We start from the raw sequence: 20,934 nt of genomic DNA, 5'->3' as shown, positions 1-20,934 counted from the left end.
AGTGAAACATGGACGATAACTAGTTTGGACAAGAAGAGAATAGAATCTTTCGAAATGTGGTGCTACAGAAGAATGCTGAATATAAGGTGGGTAGATCACGTAACTAATGAGGAGGTATTGAGTAGGATTGGGCAGAAGAGGAGTTTGTGGCACAACTTGACTAGAAGAAGGGTTCGGTTGGTAGGACATGTTTTTAGTCATCGAGGGATCACAAATTTAACATTGGAGGGCACCGTGGAGGGTAAAAATCGTAGAGGGAGACCAAGAGATGAATACACTAAGCAGATTCAGAAGGATGTAGGTTGCAGTAGGTACTGGGAGATGAAGAAGCTTGCACAGGATAGAGTAGCATGGAGAGCTGCATCAAACCAGTCTCAGGACTGAAGACCACAACAACAACAACATATACAATTATTAATGCTTCTTTACAGGAATGCTGTGATCATATTGTGGAGAGAGAGGAGAATAACTTAGTAAGAGGCGATGCCAGTTTGTGTATTCGTTTCCTGCTTACATGAAAATTTTATAATACAATCACTCACTTTGTTCTTGTGGCTTTTGTGTAAAGCTGTTTTAAGTTTCCCAGATTTTAATGACGTAATGACGACATTCTTGTTATTACAGCGTACTCAACCACCATTTTTTGACTCCTCGGTCCAAATAAGCCATTAATCACTTTCAGGCATACATAGACTGCAATAATTTTCCAGAAAGGGTTACAACATACTGCGCTGAGTACGTGGATTACTGTGATAATATCCTGTCGTTTCACAAGAATTACTTTCCCTTCGATGGTCCAGGGTTCGGTTGTATGTCAATTGCTACTGTCAGCCTGGAGTGAGAATACACAAACGTAAATGTTTTACCATACAAGCTGTTAAAAAGAGTATTTCGATTGACATTGACGAATGACAATTGTCGACTTACCTGGTCTACCGGACACTTTAATTACAATTCCTTCTTCGAAAATAATTGCCGGCCGCTGTGACCGAGCGGTTCCAAGCGCTTCAGTCCGGAACCGCGGTGCTGCTACGGTCGCAGGTTCGAATCCTGCCTCGGGCATGGACGTGTGTGATGTCCTTAGGTTAGTTCTAAGTTCTAGGGGACTGATGACCGCAGATGTTAAGTCCCATAGTGCTTAGAGCCATTTATACCATTTGAATTTGGAAAACAATTTGCGAAGTCTTTGTGGACGCTGTAAGTACAATACTTACTTGTAAATTTATTTTTAAATCCCAAACTTCCTTTGCTTTTCCTTTTCATGCCTTTTATGAAAGTATTAAGAAACACAATATATGATAATACAATTATTTCGTTTCGTTTGCGGTCTAAGTAACACAAAAATTGAAAATAAAAAAAGAAAAAGAAATGTTTACAAACAGGGAATATATCCTGCGATCATCCCAGTACCCTTCGTGCACTTTGCGCTACGCCAACCGCTGCCTGGAAACTACGCTAACATAAGTGGTTTACGACTTGCTCCATTTACCATACCCTTCCCTTGTTGTGTAGACGAGTCTATCTGCCTCACGTGAATCGCTGAGTGCGTGTAGAGCATAGTGATGTGTCTATGTCTGAAGAAAAGGGAGAGGACGGAACACGCTGTTGGCACATAGCTTGCCTTTCTCGACTACCACCAAGGGAACAATCTAGCCTGACGTCAGCCTCTTTCAGACGGATCGCCAAAAACAGTATCACCTGCCCTTACTTCATGACACGCTGCGGAGAGATTTGAAATTTAGCCCTGGATATTCACAATGTCAGCTGATCAGAAACTCAATATTTTAAACATGGCTGCGATTCAGCAACTGTATAAATCTGAAGAGGTTGAAAGAAATCAGCTAACCAGTTGCAAATCAAAGGTTTATTAGGCCTTGACCATGGTTTCGATATCTGTAGATATATCTTCTTCAAAAGAAGTGGATCTTGTTATATCATTACGATTGGCTTCAGATTACGTAATTTACCAACATATGATGTAGCAAGGTCCACTCCATCTGAAGAAGATAGTTTTATAAAATAGCGAAACTTAGGTCAAGTGCTACATAAATCTTGGGCTTGCAACTGGTTGGCTGATTTTTCAACCTCTCCAGCTTTACACCAAAGTTCTTAATTTATTATGAAAATACGGATAATAACCGTAATAGTCCACAGATTGCTGTTCTTCGTGTTGTTGTTATGAAAAAACTTCTGACCATTGCCTGTCCACGCTCCACATTTAGGTTCTGTAAATGTTTCCCTGTTCTGAGATAAAACATTGTAGTTTTTTCTTTATCCGCATCGCCTTCAAAATTGCTTCTTGAAAGGTCTTCTTTCCTTTCACTGTACTTCATTTTGTACCAAAAACTGAGTATTTTACCTATAGCGAAATGATAAGCTAACCTCATAACCTCAACTTCCCTATTTGGGCGCATTCTTACACAATGACACACGATTATGTCAACTAACAGTGTATTATCTTCGAAGCGGTGCGGTGGGTGTGGTGTAACACTTTTGATGTTGATGGTATCTGCCGCATGGCATCAAGTCTGGCAGTTTGCCTTCAAACGTGTTCATAAATACGTTTTGCGCCTGAAAATAGGAAACTGAAGGACTCATCATTAAAAATCAGTGACATGCAATAGAGTTGTGATGAAGTTCTTGAGGTATAATATACATTGTTGTTTTCTCCATTGCTTGGCACTCACTATACGAAATACAACTACAATGAGTTCTGTAGAAAATAAAAACTTGTCAATAAGTTAATGTGGGTCTTTAAATAGATGTACAGAAGCTGTCGAGTAGAGTTTAGAGATGGTAACTTAGTTACAAAATGGTTCAAATGGCTCTGAGCACTATGGGACTCAACTGCTGAGGTCATTAGTCCCCTAGAACTTAGAACTAGTTAAACCTAACTAACCTAAGGACATCACAAACATCCATGCCCGAGGCAGGATTCGAACCTGCGACCGTAGCGGTCTTGCGGTTCCAGACTGCAGCGCCTTTAACCGCACGGCCACTTCGGCCGGCTAACTTAGTTACATACTGCCAAGTGACAATTGTAATTAAAATACGGAGAGAAACTGTGTAACATGGAACGAATCCGGGGGGCAGTTCACCAATTTATTGGTATAAGTTTTCCTTAGCATATTTGTTGGTATAAGTTCTCCCTTAGCATTTCTATTCTCTGTTCGTAATACGAAATTTATTTGCGACCACAATTCTGACACTGTCGTCCCTTTCTAATTATTTCTATTGGGCCTTCAGTATTTGTGATATTGAGTAGGGAAATAATAAGAAGATTTTTACGAACATATCAAAAAAAGTGATTTAGTGGTGTAGACAAACCAGACTGGACTTCGATAGACACGAAAGCAGAAGAATGTATGTGGCGTTACTACTCTTCAGAGTCTCTCATTCCCAAGCATTCTCCAATTCCATCAGCGTCCCTGAAAGGCGATGTTCTCGGAAACGTGAGGACATTGTCGATGAAACGTTACGCTGTTCCGCGGAAATTCCTCCAGGTGTGGCTGGCAGCCGAACGACAGGTAAATGAATTACTGTTGGCTACGCCTGCTCGGGCAGTACATCGCTGGCTGCTGTCCTCACCAGGGGTTGAGACATTCTGGCTGTACACATTATTTCGTCAACAGGCGAACCACCAATTAAACTTCAAATACTTAAATAAAATGGGGAAAAATAGGCACATGAACATTGACGAATACTGGTACAATGTACTATAAAATATTCCACACACTACGTAATTCGATGAACAAATCATGCACTTATTTTGAGAGGATCCATTTCGAGGAAATTCGAGTGAGCGTGTCCGATGTGGTTACGTGACTGATAGCGTCCACTTTTTTGTATTTCGAATAACCGTTTTGGAAGGTACGATAAATCTACATTGTTCTTGCTTCTTTGTTTTCATTTGTAGTGTCCTTTGGGCCCACACTTTTGTCATTCTTCGAGAATGTTGTTTCTTCGCTTCTTGTGTCTTCTTACTTCCAGTTCTTAATTTTTTTCTGCACCGAAAGCCTGCCTTTTCTGTCGCTTCTTTAAAATTTACATCTGTTACCTTTACAACTTTTGAATGTAGTTCTGTATTTTATCTTAACCTGTATTCTGATTCGCTGCTGTTGGTTCTTTGCATTTCTCTTAGGAATCTTCTTCCAGTTTTTCTAATTTTTCAAGCTCTCACTTCGTAATTAGTTTTAAAGTTTCTGTTGCAGAGAATGTTTCTCGTCTTACCACTGTTTCATAACATTTCAATATTGTGTTCCAGGATTTTTTATTATAGATGTTTCTTGTTATTTGAAAGGCGCTCTCCAATTTATGTATTCTAGTCTCTAATGTTGTATTTTATTTCACGTTGTTTGATGTCCATTGTCTTAGATATTTAAAACAGTGTACTTTAAATATTGTGTTGTAATTTATTTTATTATTGATGTTGTTTATGAGCTGTGTTTTCTTCAGGTGATAATTGTAAGCCTACTGTTGGTATTTGACGTTGTAGTTCTGTGGGTTTTTCTTGTGCATTTTCCAGGGAGTCTGTTGTAAGTGCCATCTCATCGGCAAATGCTAGGCAGTCTAGAGTAATCTTGTTTGGCTTTCTTCGTAGTTGTGTACTTTTAATACGAGGGGCGTTCAGAAAGTAAGCTCCGATCGGTCGCGAAATGGAAACGACTATGAAAATCCGATAAAGCTTTGCACAGATGTGTTGGGTAGTGTCTCTAGTATAACCCCAGTTAGCATCACGTCGCTCTTCTCATTTCTGAGCTCGCAGTGAGTGCGTAAAGATGTCTAGAAAATAGTGTCTGCCGCCAAGTACGAGGGCCTGGTGAGAAATTTCGCCTGAAGCTATGCAGCTAACATTACATAACTGTCGTGCTGTTTCGTCTTCACGACAATTCTCAGCAGCATTCTGCAGGGGCAATGAAGATGCTCCTGCATCGTTTTCAAATGGAAATGTTAGATTACCCACAATACAGTCCGCAATTGTCTCCCCCTGAGTTTCATCTCTGGTCACGTGAACCGCTGTCTTTGAAGACAACATTTTGACACAGACAACGAGGTGTAGGCCAGCGTGGAGAATTGGCGGAAAGCACTGGCGGCTGCCTTCTATGATGAGGCCATTGAAAAGTTGGTACAACGCTATGACAAAAGTCTAAGTCAGAACGGCGACTACGTAGAGAAGTAGCTGAAAGGTGTAGCTAATTGTTACAAGTAAAACATTTCTGATGTTCACTGTGGTTTCAATTTGGCAATCAATCGGAGCTTACTTTCTGAACAGGCCTCGTATTTATGGCCTTCCTCTATTCGCTAACCACTTTGTCTAAAGCGCATTTAAAATGTAGAGGTGACCAGCCATCTTCCTGTCTTACTCTTGATTTTCTTTCAAAATTTCTTGACAGTTGCCACACAAATTTTACTTTTTGCGTAACGCGGTTAAAGTTGTTTTAATTATTTCCTTTATTATTATAGATGCAGATTATTCTACTCTATTTCTAGACCCCTGTTATTCTTTCTTAACCGTTTCATTTTCTCCGACTCCTTTGGTCGTGATTTCCTGCACTTCTTCGACTGGCCACGTTGCTGCCTGCAGCACGTATTGTATACGTCAACAGCAAGATATCTGAAGATCGTTGTGGAAGTAGTGACGCCATAACTGTTCTTCACTATCTATTACACATTACTGACGGAGACTGTAAATGAAATACTTTTTTAAACACATTTAAAATTTTTTGCCATAGCGGTCTGGATCAAAACTACCACTTACCAATTCACATTCGACGCTATGTTTTCCGGTGCCCAAAGCTGTCTAGCTCGTTCTCTAGCATAACTCCCGTGTGAGCGAGCATACGAACACTCAATAGTATAGACATAATGTGAGTAAACTGTTGGTAACATTCCTCGCCTGTAAGCCTGGTTTCAGTCAAATACACTCATGATAGTTGATAGGAAGAGGCAATGGTTCCGACGAAATACTCCCTTCGGCACTAGGTTCAAACTCGGAATGACCAAAACGATTAGATATTACTGAACGTTTTCTTAAGGCTATTTTTTTTATAAAAAATGATGATTAATAAATATGTGCATTCGTGAAATCATGTGGACTCAAGAATTTGGTATCACCACCAGATGTGGAAGCAGTCGACATCGCCGGCATAACGCCACTGCGGATTATCTCAGTCTCCACCCTTGATGCCTCTAGCGGGATGCCAAAAGGGCTGGCTAGCCCTCTGATAGTTTGGTGGGCGTAAAGGAGCGCATGACATCTAGCGCACCTTGTGTCTTCCCATTGGTCCTACTTACATTAATATTATGTTGCTAATTGACAGGGTTGGTGATCGAACTGCTGCATGGGTCCTTTGCAAGAGGTCGCTTGCTTTAATCGTAAGTATATGTCCAAGTGATACTAAATGTTATTATCTTTACATAAAGAAAAGTATTATCTTCTCAACAATCTCGTGAGCTACAATCTTAATTTATATATATGAAATTAGTGAATTTACTCATTCCACTTTTGTTGCCTATCTTTGGGGTCACTTTCAGAAGTCAAATTAATTAAGTAATGTAATTCTATTTAATTTTGAATTGCTGATGTATCAACGAATTACAGCAATAAAATGAGGAATAAGAACTGTGGCTTATTTAAGTTTAGAAAAATGATGGCAAGTTATTGTTCATTCTTTTATAACTACATTCGAGCTGATAAATCTCACAAAAAAACTGACAAACATGAATCAGAAGGGATGGTGTTTGACTGGCAAAGCATTTATTGGGGTGGAAACTATACAAATTCTCCCCTGAATTAATTCCTCTTAGAAAGCAGTCGACTTTGTTTACATGAATCCACTGTGAGCCCCAATTCTATTCAAATGGAATTAACTACGACCAAGAGCGCCACGAAGTATGGTTCACGGAGAACAGGGAGCTGTGAATATCATTTAACAACCCTACGCCGGTGCAGCAATACTTTACCCTTTCACCTTGTTTCAGGCGGCGGTAGAAGACGGCATGCTGTGGGTGATGAGGGCCATGTTGCTGCAGCTGTAATGTTCTGACGCGTCCATGAAAACTTACAAACTACGCGGACTGGAGTTCTGATTAATAGAAAGTGGGAAACTTCCTTACCAGAGCCCTGAAATCGCGGTAGCCTTCAGTGTGAGGTGCATCCGTTTACTGGACTGGCCAACCATTTTGACTCACTGACACGACGGCGCGTGCTGCAATTGTCAAACGTCAGACGGCCGACTCAGGGCCAATAAAGTCACCCTCGTGACGCACGATACGTCCGAGATGATACGCAGTTCCACTGTCGGTACTCTTGGATACTGCCACTGGCCCTTAGTCCACCACAAGTCGCAGACCACAAGAGCCACCCACTAGGGAAAACCTGAAGTTCCACACCAGGGGGGGGGGGGGGGCAGAAGACGAAGAAGCAAAGAATTAATCACTTTACACCAAGCCTCGGTATGGGAGCCGAATTAGCAGAAAAAAACCCGCCTCCATGTTGCATAAACCAGGAGAACTATTCTCTATTTAGTGAATCTCCCCTCTCGACTGTTCTGCTGGCCATGTAGCCAATACAGATACAACAGCGGGGTTCTCACACTGGGGGAGCAAGCATCTACTTCGCATATCCTAAGAGGAGCCAAACAGCGACTCAAAATCTCTCATGTCGGAAGAAAGAAGATTTTCGACTAGGGAGGCGTCGTTCTCAGGTAAGCATGGACACGTTTTGGCAAAAAACGACTACCTAGATGGGACCTCAGTCCCTCATGTACAGAGAGATCCGATGTTTCTGATCCTTTCCAATTTCTGAAAGAAGGCTATTAAGCTTCCTAGACAGTCATGCACAGGAAATATATGTTTTTACCATTCGCTAAAAGAGCCTCGTGACTTCCTGGCTTAAGGGAAGTTACAGTCATGCCTCTACTAAAGTTGTGCACCGGCCACACTGCTCGAATCGTCCCATCTTCTGACATGAGAATGCTTGTAGTTTTATGTCCATCCCATCATTTGCAGAAAAGCGCGTATTACAGTAGTCTCTGTTAAATGACTTCCTCAACCCACTTACTGCCAACTGGCCGCCTTTGCAGTGATCCGTCCCTGGGTCCAGGTAAAATGTTTTGCGAGTCGGCATCTGTCGCTCCAGCCCTAAGTGGGAAGAATGGAGTGCCACAGCCCGAAGTCATTCTGTAGGTAAAATTCACAGAGCACTGCTTCGCCGAATAACTTGCACAGCCAGGTCGCTAGTCACAACATTTATGGCTCGCAATTCATCTTTCTCCCTGTTCTCCATCGCCTCCACTATGGCCTCTTGGGTACAAGTTCTCCACAGGTTACACATGCAGTTATACGAATATTCTGCCCACAATTTCCTCCTCTAAAAACTTCATAAGCCATACATACCAAATGTAGTATTGGGGAACATGGAGATCAAGGAAGTATCAGCTGACTAGCACAATAAAGCTAGTGTCTGCTACAATACAAATAAAATGATCTAAAAGACTTAGCAGTCATTTCTACCAAGTAATGACAATGGACAGACGTGCAGTTGCAGTAACGTATAGCTTTCATAGTAAAATTCTTCTGTGAGAGCTTTTTAGACAATAAATGTAGGATTTGAGCAACGCCATCTAATTTTGAGTTTGTTTATAATAATATGACATACTGGACCGGTGCTAAACAACTTTTGCAATCACGTGTAAAAGAGTTTCTTGAGGCTTATAGCACTGTTGTTAGATGTCAGGTTATCTAAATCTCTTAGTCGCAAAGCAGCGCACATAGTTTTACGTTTTAGCTCTCGGCCACTTCTCGCGACTAGGAAACCGCAGTTTGGCCGCACGTGACGGAAGTAATTGTTCTGAAATAGCATTGATATTAACATCATATCAAGGAAGGAGGTCTGAACTTTTTTCATCAACCTTTGGTGCATCCGAAGTGAGCCCAATGCGATAAACACCTGACCTACAGGCCGTGGGCGCTTTTTTGCCAACTCCTCTGAACCAGATATGAAATTCTCGATGGCTGTCGAAACGGTTATTTAATGCGACGTCGTTGGAAGCGGAGATATATGATGAGCTTTGCTCTTGACGAATGCCCATAAAAACAACACGCACAATGAGAGGTTCAGCGAGCGTCGCTTCCTTGTGTAGGTAATGGTACCTTTCGTTGATCTTAACATTTGGTTGACATGAAAATAGGTAACGGTACTTTCTTGCACGAACGACATTGGCCAGAATCCTAGAAAATGGAACCGTGCTCTTGCTCGTTTGCTGTTGTAGCATTGGACATCGTTTAAAAACGTTTTTGTAAACATTCTGTATGATTTCTTCGACGACAAACAGGCTGCTGACACTTTGTTTAGAAACAGCATAAATATACTTGCTTTTCATTTGTCAGGTTCGGTCGTAATGAGTCAGAGTTTCGGGCAAGTCAGATTTTCTAGATAAGTAACAGGTCTGGGCACCACTATATTAATTTTTTTCCGGGGAAAAAATCTGCGACAATGGATATCTATCAATAAGTGCCTTCCTCTTTGCCGGAGCATTATTCTGTTGTTGGTAAGAGCTGCTCAGCAGTAACTCCAGTATAATTAGTTTTCTTCACTGTCGATCTGACAGCTTCAGTTGCTGACCAACTACTCACAATGGTTTCTGCGCCAGCATAGCAATTTTTGACTGTGTTTCTCGACAAATTTTGACTTTGTTCCGCGACAGTATCTCCACTTTCATTTGACATCACTCGCACTTCATTCACTGAATGGGAAAAGTAAAGCTCTCGCGAAGCCGTTCGTGCCACGTTTGATAAATAATTTTTGTTGGGCGGTGGGATGTATATACACACTCGTTTTGAGCAAGTGAACATGGAACTCTCGACGCATAATTATGACGGTATCTTACATTCTTCCTTCACTTTTAAATGATAATTCGATGTACCGCATCAAATCAAAAGACGAATGTCGATCCAGCACGGCGGGGCACACACTCATTTTAGAGGATAAAAGGCCTGTTAGATAATTCGGTTTTACATCATTTGATTTGTATCTCTGGGAACACATGAAGGCTTCTGTGTATCAGAACCCCAGTAACAGTGAGGTAACATTCTTAGATATAATTGGTGCTCCGGGCGAAGTTCGAGATAAAGCTCATGAAAGATTTATTAACGACCAGCGGTTCATAGTTCGACGAATTGAGATGTACCGTCAATGAACTGGCGCTCATAAGCATCATTTGTTGTAAGATATATCGTAATTAAATTCAAATAATAACAGTTAAAATATTTAAGGAAACAAAAATCAAGGCCGATCTAACCTTATATTACCTAATTTATAATGCATGTACGTGTTTCGTCCAGGTGGACCGATCGCACTTCACTTTCGCTTAGCACTCCATATGTAGATAGCAGTCCCTTTGTTAATTTTCTTAAAATTATCATCTAGAACCGATCTACCTCTCTCATGTTCAATTTGTTACTTACTTTTGGATCATCTTGTATACACTTCAGTGCGTGGCAGTGTGTAATTTTTAATGTGTCATATACAAAGATTTCTTCTCATTCCATTCTAGGATGCAATGTGGAAGAATTTATTGGACTATATATCTTGTGGGAGCTGTTATTAGTCTAATTTTGCACTGACACTCTCTACAAGAGTTGATTTCGTCGCAACTACAAGCACAGTACGCTGACGGCGATTCATTTATGTTCCGTCAATGAATCCACTAACTTATTAAAAGAGTCAGCGCTCACAGTTACACTAGATAATGTAATATTCCGCTTGATCACTTGCACCACGAGCAAAATTGTGAAATTTTGTACAATACAAAGCAGTAACTAAGAAAGATTACAATGTGATTTGTGTTTATAATGCAGTTTTATTATGTTTTAAATCTTGTTGACTATACTTTATATTTAATACACTAGTTACCAAAGACAGACGAGTCCAATGGTGATCATATATATCGATACTGGTTACAGAATAATACTTTTATCGATCAAAGCCCGTTTGAAATTTAGCAAATTCTACGAGCGACGTGATGAGTCCAGGCAGTGAAACCTAATCCTTGAAAATGTATACAATTTATGATACAGACACCCTTATTGCTGTTTTTATGCATACAACATCAAGTGTTAGTGTAGTTTGATGTGAGTAATAGAGCTGTTTTCCATCGTATGCTGCCTGTACGCTAATTGTGGAAACACACGTGTACAGAGCAGAGTTGCGTATATTAACACGAAATTTGTCAGCCTGTATTTCGCATCCAGCGTCAAATAAATTTATATTACACTACTGGCCATTAAAATTGCTACAACACGAAGATGACGTGCTACAGACGTGAAATTACAGGAAGAAGATGCTGTGATAAACAAATGATTAGCTTTTCAGAGCATTCACTCAAGGTTGGCGCCGGTGGCGACACCTACAACGTGCTTGTACGAGGATAGTTTCCAACCGATTTCTCATACACAAACAGCAGTTGACTGGCGTTGCCTGGTGAAACGTTGTTGTGAAGCCTCGTGTAAGGAGGAGAAATGCGTACCAACACGTTTCCGACTTTGATCAAAGTCGGATTGTAGCCTATCGCGATTGCGGTTTATCGTATAGTGACATTGCTGCTCGCGTTGGTCGATATCCAATGACTGTTAGCAGAATATGGAATCGGTGGGTTCAGGATGGTAATACGGAACGCCGTGTTGGATCCCAACGGCCTCGTATCACTAGCAGACGAGATGACAGGCATCTTATCCGCATGGCTGTAACGGATCGTGCAGCCACGTCTCGATCCCTGAATCAACAGATGGGGACGTTTGCAAGACAACAACCATCTTCACAAACAGTTCGACGACGTTTGCAGCAGCATAGACTATCAGCTCGGACACCATGGCTGCGGTTACCCTTGACGCTGCATCACAGACAGGAGCGCCTGCGATGGTGTACTCAACGACGATTCTGGGTGCACGAATGGCAAAACGTCATTTTGTCGGATGAATCCAGGTTCTGTTTACAGTATCATGATCGTCGCATCAGTGTTTGGCGACATCGCGGTGAACGCACATTGGAAGCGTGTATTCGTCATCGCCATACTGGCGTATCACCCGGCGTGGTGGTATGGGGTGCCATTGGTTACGGGTCTCGGTCACGTCTTGTTCGCATTGACGGCACTTTGAACAGTGGACGTTACATTTGAGAACTGTTGCGACCCGTGGCTCTACCTTTCATTCGATGCCTGCGAAACCCTACATTTCAGCAGGATAATGCACGACCGCATGTTGCAGGTCCTGTATGGGCCTTTCTGGATACAGAAAATGTTTGACTGCTGCCCTGGCCAGCACATTATCCAGAACTCCCAATTGAAAACGTCTGGTCAATGGTGGCCGAGCAACTGGCTCGTCACAATACGCCAGTCATTACTCTTGTTGAACTGTGGTATCGTGTTGAAGTTGCATGGGCAGCTGTACCTGTACACGCCATCCAAGCTCTGTTTGACTCAATGGCCAGGCGTATCAAGGCCGTTATTACGGCCAGAGGTGGTTGTTCTGGGTACTGATTTCTCAGGATCTATGCACCCAAATTGCGTGAAAATTTAATCACGTGCCAGTTTTAGTATAATATATTTGTCCAATGAATACCCGTTTATCATGTGCATTTCTTCTTGGTGTAGCAATTTTAATGGCCAGTAGTGTACTTTTAGCGATCAAAGCCTCTTGAAATTTAACAAACTCTACGAGCGACGTGATGAGTGCATGCAAATATTAGTAGATTTCGCAATGAATCCTAATCCTTGAAAATATATGCGTAGGATTACGCCAGATATTAGGCGTTATTCTTCGAAATTTTTCAGAATTTTTGGTACAGACACCCTCACCATTGTTTTTGTGCATACAACATCAAGTGTTGGTTTAGTTTGATATGGAATCTCAAACGACAGAGCTGTTTTCCATCGTATACTGCTTGTGGAAGCACACGGGTACACTCATAACTAAACAAATATCGACGTCAAGACTTTAGTTGCATCTCGAAGATCGCGCTGAGATGCGTGTTTTAACACGAAATCTGTCAGCTTGTATCTCGCATAATAAATTTATACTATGTAGTACCAGTAGTCCTTACGCCCCTATGCGGCTTCTCCCTGCCCCCAACATTTTTATGAGACTCCAGTATCTGTCCGCTTTTGGATTATCTACGCTAATACCGGCAACTGGGAGTATCCTTGATTTCACGTCAGAGCACAGGTGTTCCCACGATCCACTGCGCGTGGTCCGTGAGACGTCGACGCGGGGCAAAGCACTTCTCGTCACGAAGCACTCGTCGCCAAAAACGGAGGGGGGACGCGCGCCGGCTGCCGGAAGTAGCCTCGAGCGGGGGCCACGCCCCTGGGCCGTGTCACAATGCGACATAAGGGATTCCCGCCCCGCGCCGCGCCGGGGGCAGGGAAGTGTTAAAAGGCCGGCGGCGCGCGCCGCGACGCCAGCCGTCACCATGGCGACGCCCCGCCACCTGCCGCTGCTGCTCGCACTGCTGCTGTTCGCCGTCGCCCGCGCCGCACCCACCGACATCGCAGGTCAGTAGGGCGCCCAGTCACTGGAGTACGTGCGAGGCATTAATATCGAAGGGTAATGTGTGCTGTTGTGTAAAAAGAACTGCCGTACGGTTCACGACCTGGTGCAAGCCTGGCCAACGGATCAATGTAGCCAATGGGTAAGGCACTGGACTCGCATTCTAGAGGAACAAAGCTGTCCTTTTTGCCATCCAGTTTAGGCTTTCCCGACCCACTTCAGGCGAATACTGGATGGTTCCTCTGTAGAAGTAATAGCCTATTTCACTCATGGAGTACGACAGTGTTCTATTTTGAGTCCACTCCTTTTCGTTATATTTGTGAACAGGTCTGTTCTTTCGGACGTGAAGATAATGGATGAGGATAATGGGGAAGTGGCACTACATTAGTAGCGTGTAGCCAAGTTAAGAATTTGGGTCTGGAGGGAGGTGTGCTAAGAGTAGTCCGTGCAGTTGCGATGACCACTGTGTCCAGATGGCTTGTGTAGTAAGCAGGAGACACGGATTCGAATCCTGGCCCTGCACAAATTCTGCTCTCGCTAAGTTCTGCTATATCACACTGTATTCATTGTAAAACGTACACTTTCAAGGCCGGATACGACCCACTAATTAAAATACTCTTTAGTGTTATGCCATGGTCGCATGAAGTAATTGTTGAAACCTAGCATTTCTTAGTCATCTGCGGAAAACATCTCAAGCAGAGGGTTGTAGCTTTCTCAAAGATCCGATGGAAGCCCCGGCTCGTTGCTGTCAATAGTTAGTCAGGTCGTACATCGGACCTTCAAAAACTTCAGAATGCTGGGTTTTAGCAACAGACTGATCCGACCACGGCACAATAGGTCGTAGTGTTTTAAATAGATGTGACACTATATTCAGATTTGTACAACGAATACAATCATACGAACAACTGATGTGGCAAATGCACAGGAGTCAGCAAAAAGCGTCCTGATATATTTTGCATATTTACACTCTATAATTCCTTATGGAATAAGTTTCTGGAGTAACTCATCACTTAGAAAGAAAATATTAATCGAGCAGCAAGAATAATATGTGTTCACCCGCAGTGATTCTGCCCATTTAACTGCACCTTCACACTATATACGTTTTCTACCCAAGTAGTATTGTCCATACCTACAGCACAGGAAGAAAAAACCGACTTTTATTACCCATTATTAAAGTAGTCAGTGGCTCCGAAAGCAGTTCAGTGTGAATCATCAAAAAGTGTTGATCATTTGCCCAGCAACATAAGATGTCTGATAGCACCACAAGCTTTAAATCTAACGTAATATCATTCCTTGTGGACTATTTCTGCTTCACATTAGAATTTTTATTTAAAAAGTAGTAGGCTGTAAAAAGACTAATTTTTAAAGGTATCCACATTAGTAGGAATGAAAAATAATATGTTCAGTATTGTTAAAACTGATCATGTCTACATATCATGATAACTTACTCTTTCGTCATTATTTAAGTAAAAAAAAAAATATTCAGATGATCTGTGTAACATGTACTATAACGAACAATCCCAGTCACACTGAGTTTCCTAATCGTCACTAACGGTAACATCAATGGGACGTTAAACTATCAGCTTCCTTCGTTCCTTCTACCACTCCATACGCCCGTGTGCCCATTTTGTTGCTTCTTTATCGAAGCAACTTCCGAGCTGGCCTCAAATGATTCAAAATCGGGCAAGTCTGTTACTGAAGAATCCGATGCGACCCCCGGGAATCGAACTCGAGAACGCCCGTCGGTGTTCTAGCTGTTGGGGAGATGTATAATTAGACGTCAAATACGTGAAGCACTTACGAAATCGAATTTTCGTTTCACGAAATCATCGAGAGCAGAAACGCCAGTCAATTCGGGCGAGGCAAACTTTGTACAGTGTCGAGAGTTGATCTTGTTATCAGTCAAGGCTTTGCAAAGTGAGCTCAGAATGCACAACCTGAAAATAGTAGTTACGCAGGTTTGAATCTCGCTCTAGCAAACAGCTTTAATCTGTTATGTACATGCGACTGAAATTTTTAATGTCAAAATTTTATATATGACAGAGGATTCGAAATTGAATGTTTCGAGTAAGGAATCAATCGTTGGAAATAAATATTTCACGCTGTACTAGGTGATGAATGGACGCGAAAAAAGTATTTCAAACAGCTTATGCTTTCCATCGACGTTAGTGGCGCTACCTGTATAAAGCAATACACAATCGCCTGATGTGTGTTCACGATGGAATTTTTCGTGGTCCCGTATGAAACAACAGTAGAAACCGGAGAGGAACAGTAAGGACAATGAGTGTGGGAATTTTTTATACCCAGTTATAACATGTACGAGGGCAGTTCAATAAGTAATGCAACACATTTTTTTCTGAAACAGGGGTTGTTTTATTCAGCATTGAAATACACCAGGTTATTCCCCAATCTTTTAGCTACACAACACTATTTTTCAACGTAATCTCCATTCAATGCTACGGCCTTACGCCACCTGGAAATGAGGGCCTGTATGCCTGCACGGTACCATTCCACTGGTCGATGTCGGAGCCAACGTCGTACTGCATCAATAACTTCTTCATCATCCGCGTAGTGCCTCCCACGGATTGCGTCCTTCATTGGGCCAAACATATGGAAATCCGACGGTGCGAGATCGGGGCTGTAGGGTGCATGAGGAACAACAGTCCACTGAAGTTTTGTGAGCTCCTCTCGGGTGCGAAGACTTGTGTGAGGTCTTGCGTTGTCATGAAGAAGGAGAAGTTCGTTCAGATTTTTGTGCCTACGAACACGCTGAAGTCGTTTCTTCAATTTCTGAAGAGTAGCACAATACACTTCAGAGTTGATCGTTTGACCATGGGGAAGGACATCGAACAGAATAACCCCTTCAGCGTCCCAGAAGACTGTAACCATGACTTTACCGGCTGAGGGTTTGGCTTTAAACTTTTTCTTGGTAGGGGAGTGGGTGTGGCGCCACTCCATTGATTGCCGTTTTGTTTCAGGTTCGAAGTGATGAACCCATGTTTCATCGCCTGTAACAATCTTTGACAAGAAATTGTCACCCTCAGCCACATGACGAGCAAGCAATTCCGCACAGATGGTTCTCCTTTGCTCTTTATGGTGTTCGGTTAGACAACGAGGGATCCAGCGGGAACAAACCTTTGAATATCCCAACTGGTGAACAATTGTGACAGCACTACCAACAGAGATGTCAAGTTGAGCACTGAGTTGTTTGATGGTGATCCGTCGATCATCTCGAACGAGTGTGTTCGCACGCTCCGCCATTGCAGGTGTCACAGCTGTGCGCGGCCGGCCCGCACGCGGGAGATCAGACAGTCTTGCTTGACCTTGCGGCGATGATGACACACGCTTTGCCTAACGACTCACCGTGCTTTTGTCCACTGCCAGATCACCGTAGACATCCAGCAAGCGCCTATGAATATCTGAGATGCCCTGCTTTTCCGCCAAAAGGAACTCGATCACTGCCCGTTGTTTGCAACGCACATCCGTTACAGACGCCATTTTAACAGCTTCGTACAGCGCTGCCACCTGTCGGAAGTCAATGAAACTATACGAGACGAAGCGGGAATGTTTGAAAATATTCCACAAGAAATATCCGGTTTTTTCAACCAAAATTGGCCGAGAAAAAAAATGTGTTGCATTACTTATTGAACTGCCCTCGTACTAAGAATGGTGGTCATCACTTTGAACAGCAGCCGTGAGCTTAAGTTGATCTGTAAGGTGCAAACTGTTTACATCATAAAGAAGTAAATAGTAATTTTCGGCTACTAGTTTTTCAGCTCGTAATACTCAGTTTGGGATCCTCGAGCATATGTGTAGTTTCGACCTAGAAAATTCTGGACACCAGTGTGTACTGAACTTGTTCGATAATTTGTTCTCAGATTGTGATCAAGCTTCTCTGAGGTGTAGGAACAGTTTCTTTCTAAATTTATTGCTGTTAATCCATCAAACGGTTACCTAATTCGTATGTGTAAAAATCATTCTACATATGTATGTATTTATGAATGTACTTCCCACATATACTCCTAAACCACTGGATCGATTTCAACCACAGTTGGTACAGGTATCGCTTACTACCTGGAGAGAAGCACTGTGGGGATATGAACCACATACCTGCCATAGTTTGGGGGTGGAGACGAGAAGGTGGTCACGTAGGTGCACAATTCAGGAACGTCTGGAGCAAACTGGTATATACATGACTCATTATTTGTGTAAAACATACAAATAACATGTGGCATTGTTGGTTGTGTGGGTCCACTTGCCTGGTAGAAAGGGTGTTTTCCTCCATACAGACTGACCCTTTCCATTCGGATATGTCATAGTAGTATTGTGTACGTGAGTGTAATGGATGAGTGTATCTTTTTTTTCTGCGTGATCAGTCTTCTGTCTGGTTTAATGCGGCTCGCCACGAATTCCTCTCCCGTGCCAACCTCTTCATCTCAGAGTAGCACTTGCAACGTACCTGCTCAATTATTTGCTGGATGTATTGCAATCTCTGTCTTCGTCTACAGTTTTTGCCCTCTACAGCTCCCTATAGTACCATGGAAGTCATTCCCTGATGTCCTAACGGATGTCCTATCATCCTGTCCCTTCTCCTTGTCAGTGTTTTCAACATATTTCTTTCCTATCCGATTCTACGCAGAAGCTCCTCGTACCTTATCTTACCAGTCCATCTAATTTTCAACATTCGTCTGTGAAATCATCTCAAATGCTTCGATTCTCTTCTATTCCGGTTTTGTCAAAGAACATGTTCCACTACCATTAAATGCCGTGCTACAAAACCACATTCGCAGAAATTTTTTCCTCAAATTAAGGCCGATTTTTGTTACTAGTAGACTCCTCTTGGCCAGGAAGCCCTTTTTGCCAGTTCTAGCCTGATTTTGATGTCCTCCTTGCTCCATCCGTCATTGGTTATTTTGCTGCCTAGGTAGTAGAATTCCTTAACTTCGTCTACTTCGTGACCATTAATTCTGATGTTAAGTTTCTCGCTGTTCTCATTTCTGCTACTGCATTACTTTCGTCTTTCTTCAATTTACTCTCAGTCGATATTCTGTGCTCATTAGGCTGTTCATTTCTCTCAGCAGATCATGTAGTTTATCTTCACTTTTACTCAGGATAGCAATGTCATCAGCGAATCGTATCAGTGGTATCGTTTCACCCTGAATTTTAATTTCACTCCTGAACCTTCCTTTTATTTCCGTCACTGCTTCTCCCACGAAGAGATTGAACAGTAGGGCGAAAGACTACGTACCTATCTTACACCCTTTATAATTAGAGGACTTCGACCTTGGTCGTCCACTCTTATTTCACCTTGGCTCTTGTACGCGTTTATATTACCCTTGATGAGTATATAGCGTAGTGTTACGCATTATGATGGTGAGATAAAAGAGAGGGTGCCTGCTCATAGCCTACTACTCGGGAATAGCACCGAGGGTGCGGCCGAGTTTAATGTCCCTATCCAATGGACGTATCGCCATCAACAGTGTCGCATGTCTTCTTCATGAGACAGTGCGGAGAGGTTTGGTATTTAATGCGGGACACTGCCACAAGGGCCGTCGATCAGGAACTTTACGGACCATCTCTCGTCCCCTAACCGGCCAAGTATTAGCATCGAAAATTTCATCGAGCACCAGGATTCGAACCGGCTTATCTCTGAGTCGAATGCAATGCACAAGCATGCGTCAGCGACCTAGGCTAGAAGGGGATGAGAAGGGCTGACATGGAAAAACGTTCAAAAACGACCAGTTGCTCTTTCTTACCTACATTTAGTTGAGTTGTAGTACTTTAAAAGTATGAAGTGCAATCTGTCTCTTATCTGTATTTTTAAATACGCCAAAAATTTAAAAAGGAAGGAATGCGAGTGAATGTGATGAAATGAGACGATATACTTACCCTTTACAAATGTAAAAAGTGTTTGTGTCATTTTCACCCCAAAAGAGCTGAACAACTGCGCAGGACACTTCGCATACATACACTGGAACAATTACAAGTTTCCTTTCGATTTTGATGAAACCAGGCATAATTCGTTACAGATACAAATGAAATACGTGTACAAATATGTGCGAAGTGCGACGTAATATTCTGCTAGAAATGCTTTCTGTTCTACTACAGTTCCGATTACATGCCTCGGCTGTTATTAGCGATATTACGCAAGCAACTCTGCAGCTCGCCTTCCATGAAGACGATAAGAGTGTGACAAGTTTTCTGTGGCACGTTTTTCGAGGTAGTCAAGGAAACTACCATACTGCGAACGAAGTAACGACTTGCCAATTCACTAGACTTCTGATCGGTCCGATATACAATCCATTCTTGCTTTCGGCAACGCTGAAGGAGCACACTTCTAGACATGAGACCGTTTTTCTAGTAGTGGCACAGATGTCAGCCAACAACGTACCCCCTGGATCCCTTCGCGTTTGGTGCTGGTAACGACAATGAAGCTATCGCTTTCTAATTTGAACTAAAGACCCTTATGAAATTAGTGAACTTTCATTTCAATTGATTCAACTGTGAGTTCTTGGTGAAACATTGTATGTTGTACTAATTAAATGAAACACATGTGTAGCCTTGTTTCACAAACTAGTACAAAATTGCTCACAGATGAGAACCAAGCCAACATAAACATTTCAGCTTCTTAATCTACCCATTCTTGACTTAAACTGTAACAGTTACCATTGTTGCCAAATTTTACCCAAAGATTTACAAAATTCATTTGGACAGCTTTTACAGTTACTGCAATTAAACATACTTTGGAGAGTGCTATTTTTGTCATTGTCTATCAATGAATGAAAGCACAAAGGTTCTGATCCTAAGCAGAGGCTGTAACTTTGTCTAAAAGGAGTGAATAATTGAATTAAGTTTGCTCATTCAATAATAAATGTGGGATACAGACATTTGTTTCTTAATTTCTAATATTTCTGAGTAAGATTTGCACCCTTTCGCTCTACGTCTAGGACTTTTAAATGTATTACGTATTTGTGGTTTTCGTTTCAGCGATATTCACCAAAGATGAATCTGTCTTCCTTAATCTCCAGCTTCTACCATGTTCTCTGAGCCTAGAACATACTGACCTCCCAGTCTGTCAATGTAACAAAAGTGCCAATCTTGGCAGATGATCTTATAACCCTAACTTAAACATGATGTCTAGTTGTTTACCTTTTGATCTGAAGAAACATCTACCTAGTGTCTGTGGGACATAGAAAAACACAGCGAGACTCTTTGCCTTTAAAATGTCGCTTATTCTTTTTGAAGTTTTACCTATGCAAGGTAAATTCCATCACTTGCTTTTCGGTCTGTCTATATTGTTTATGAGGTACAGTAGGGTCTGGTTTGCTTCCTCAGTCTTTCATTGAGAATTTTGTCAATAATATTGGAATCAAATTCATTATTTTTGGC

At 42.1% G+C, this 20,934-nt stretch overlaps 1 protein-coding gene across 1 annotated transcript in view; it reads left to right on the top strand.

Annotated features, from left to right (window-relative positions):
* The first annotated feature begins 13,468 nt into the window (after positions 1-13,468).
* The window catches only part of LOC124777750 (keratin, type II cytoskeletal 68 kDa, component IB-like), a 55,164-nt gene continuing 47,698 nt past the window's right edge, over positions 13,469-20,934 (top strand). Inside the window, exon 1 of the mRNA XM_047253255.1 lies at positions 13,469-13,550. Coding sequence (XP_047109211.1) covers positions 13,469-13,550 — 82 coding nt within the window. The remainder of the gene's footprint in view (positions 13,551-20,934) is intronic.

Source organism: Schistocerca piceifrons, chromosome 1 (genome assembly GCF_021461385.2).
Source record: "Schistocerca piceifrons isolate TAMUIC-IGC-003096 chromosome 1, iqSchPice1.1, whole genome shotgun sequence".
NCBI classification, from domain to species: domain Eukaryota; kingdom Metazoa; phylum Arthropoda; class Insecta; order Orthoptera; family Acrididae; genus Schistocerca; species Schistocerca piceifrons.
This window is presented reverse-complemented; position numbering and strand designations above follow the sequence as displayed.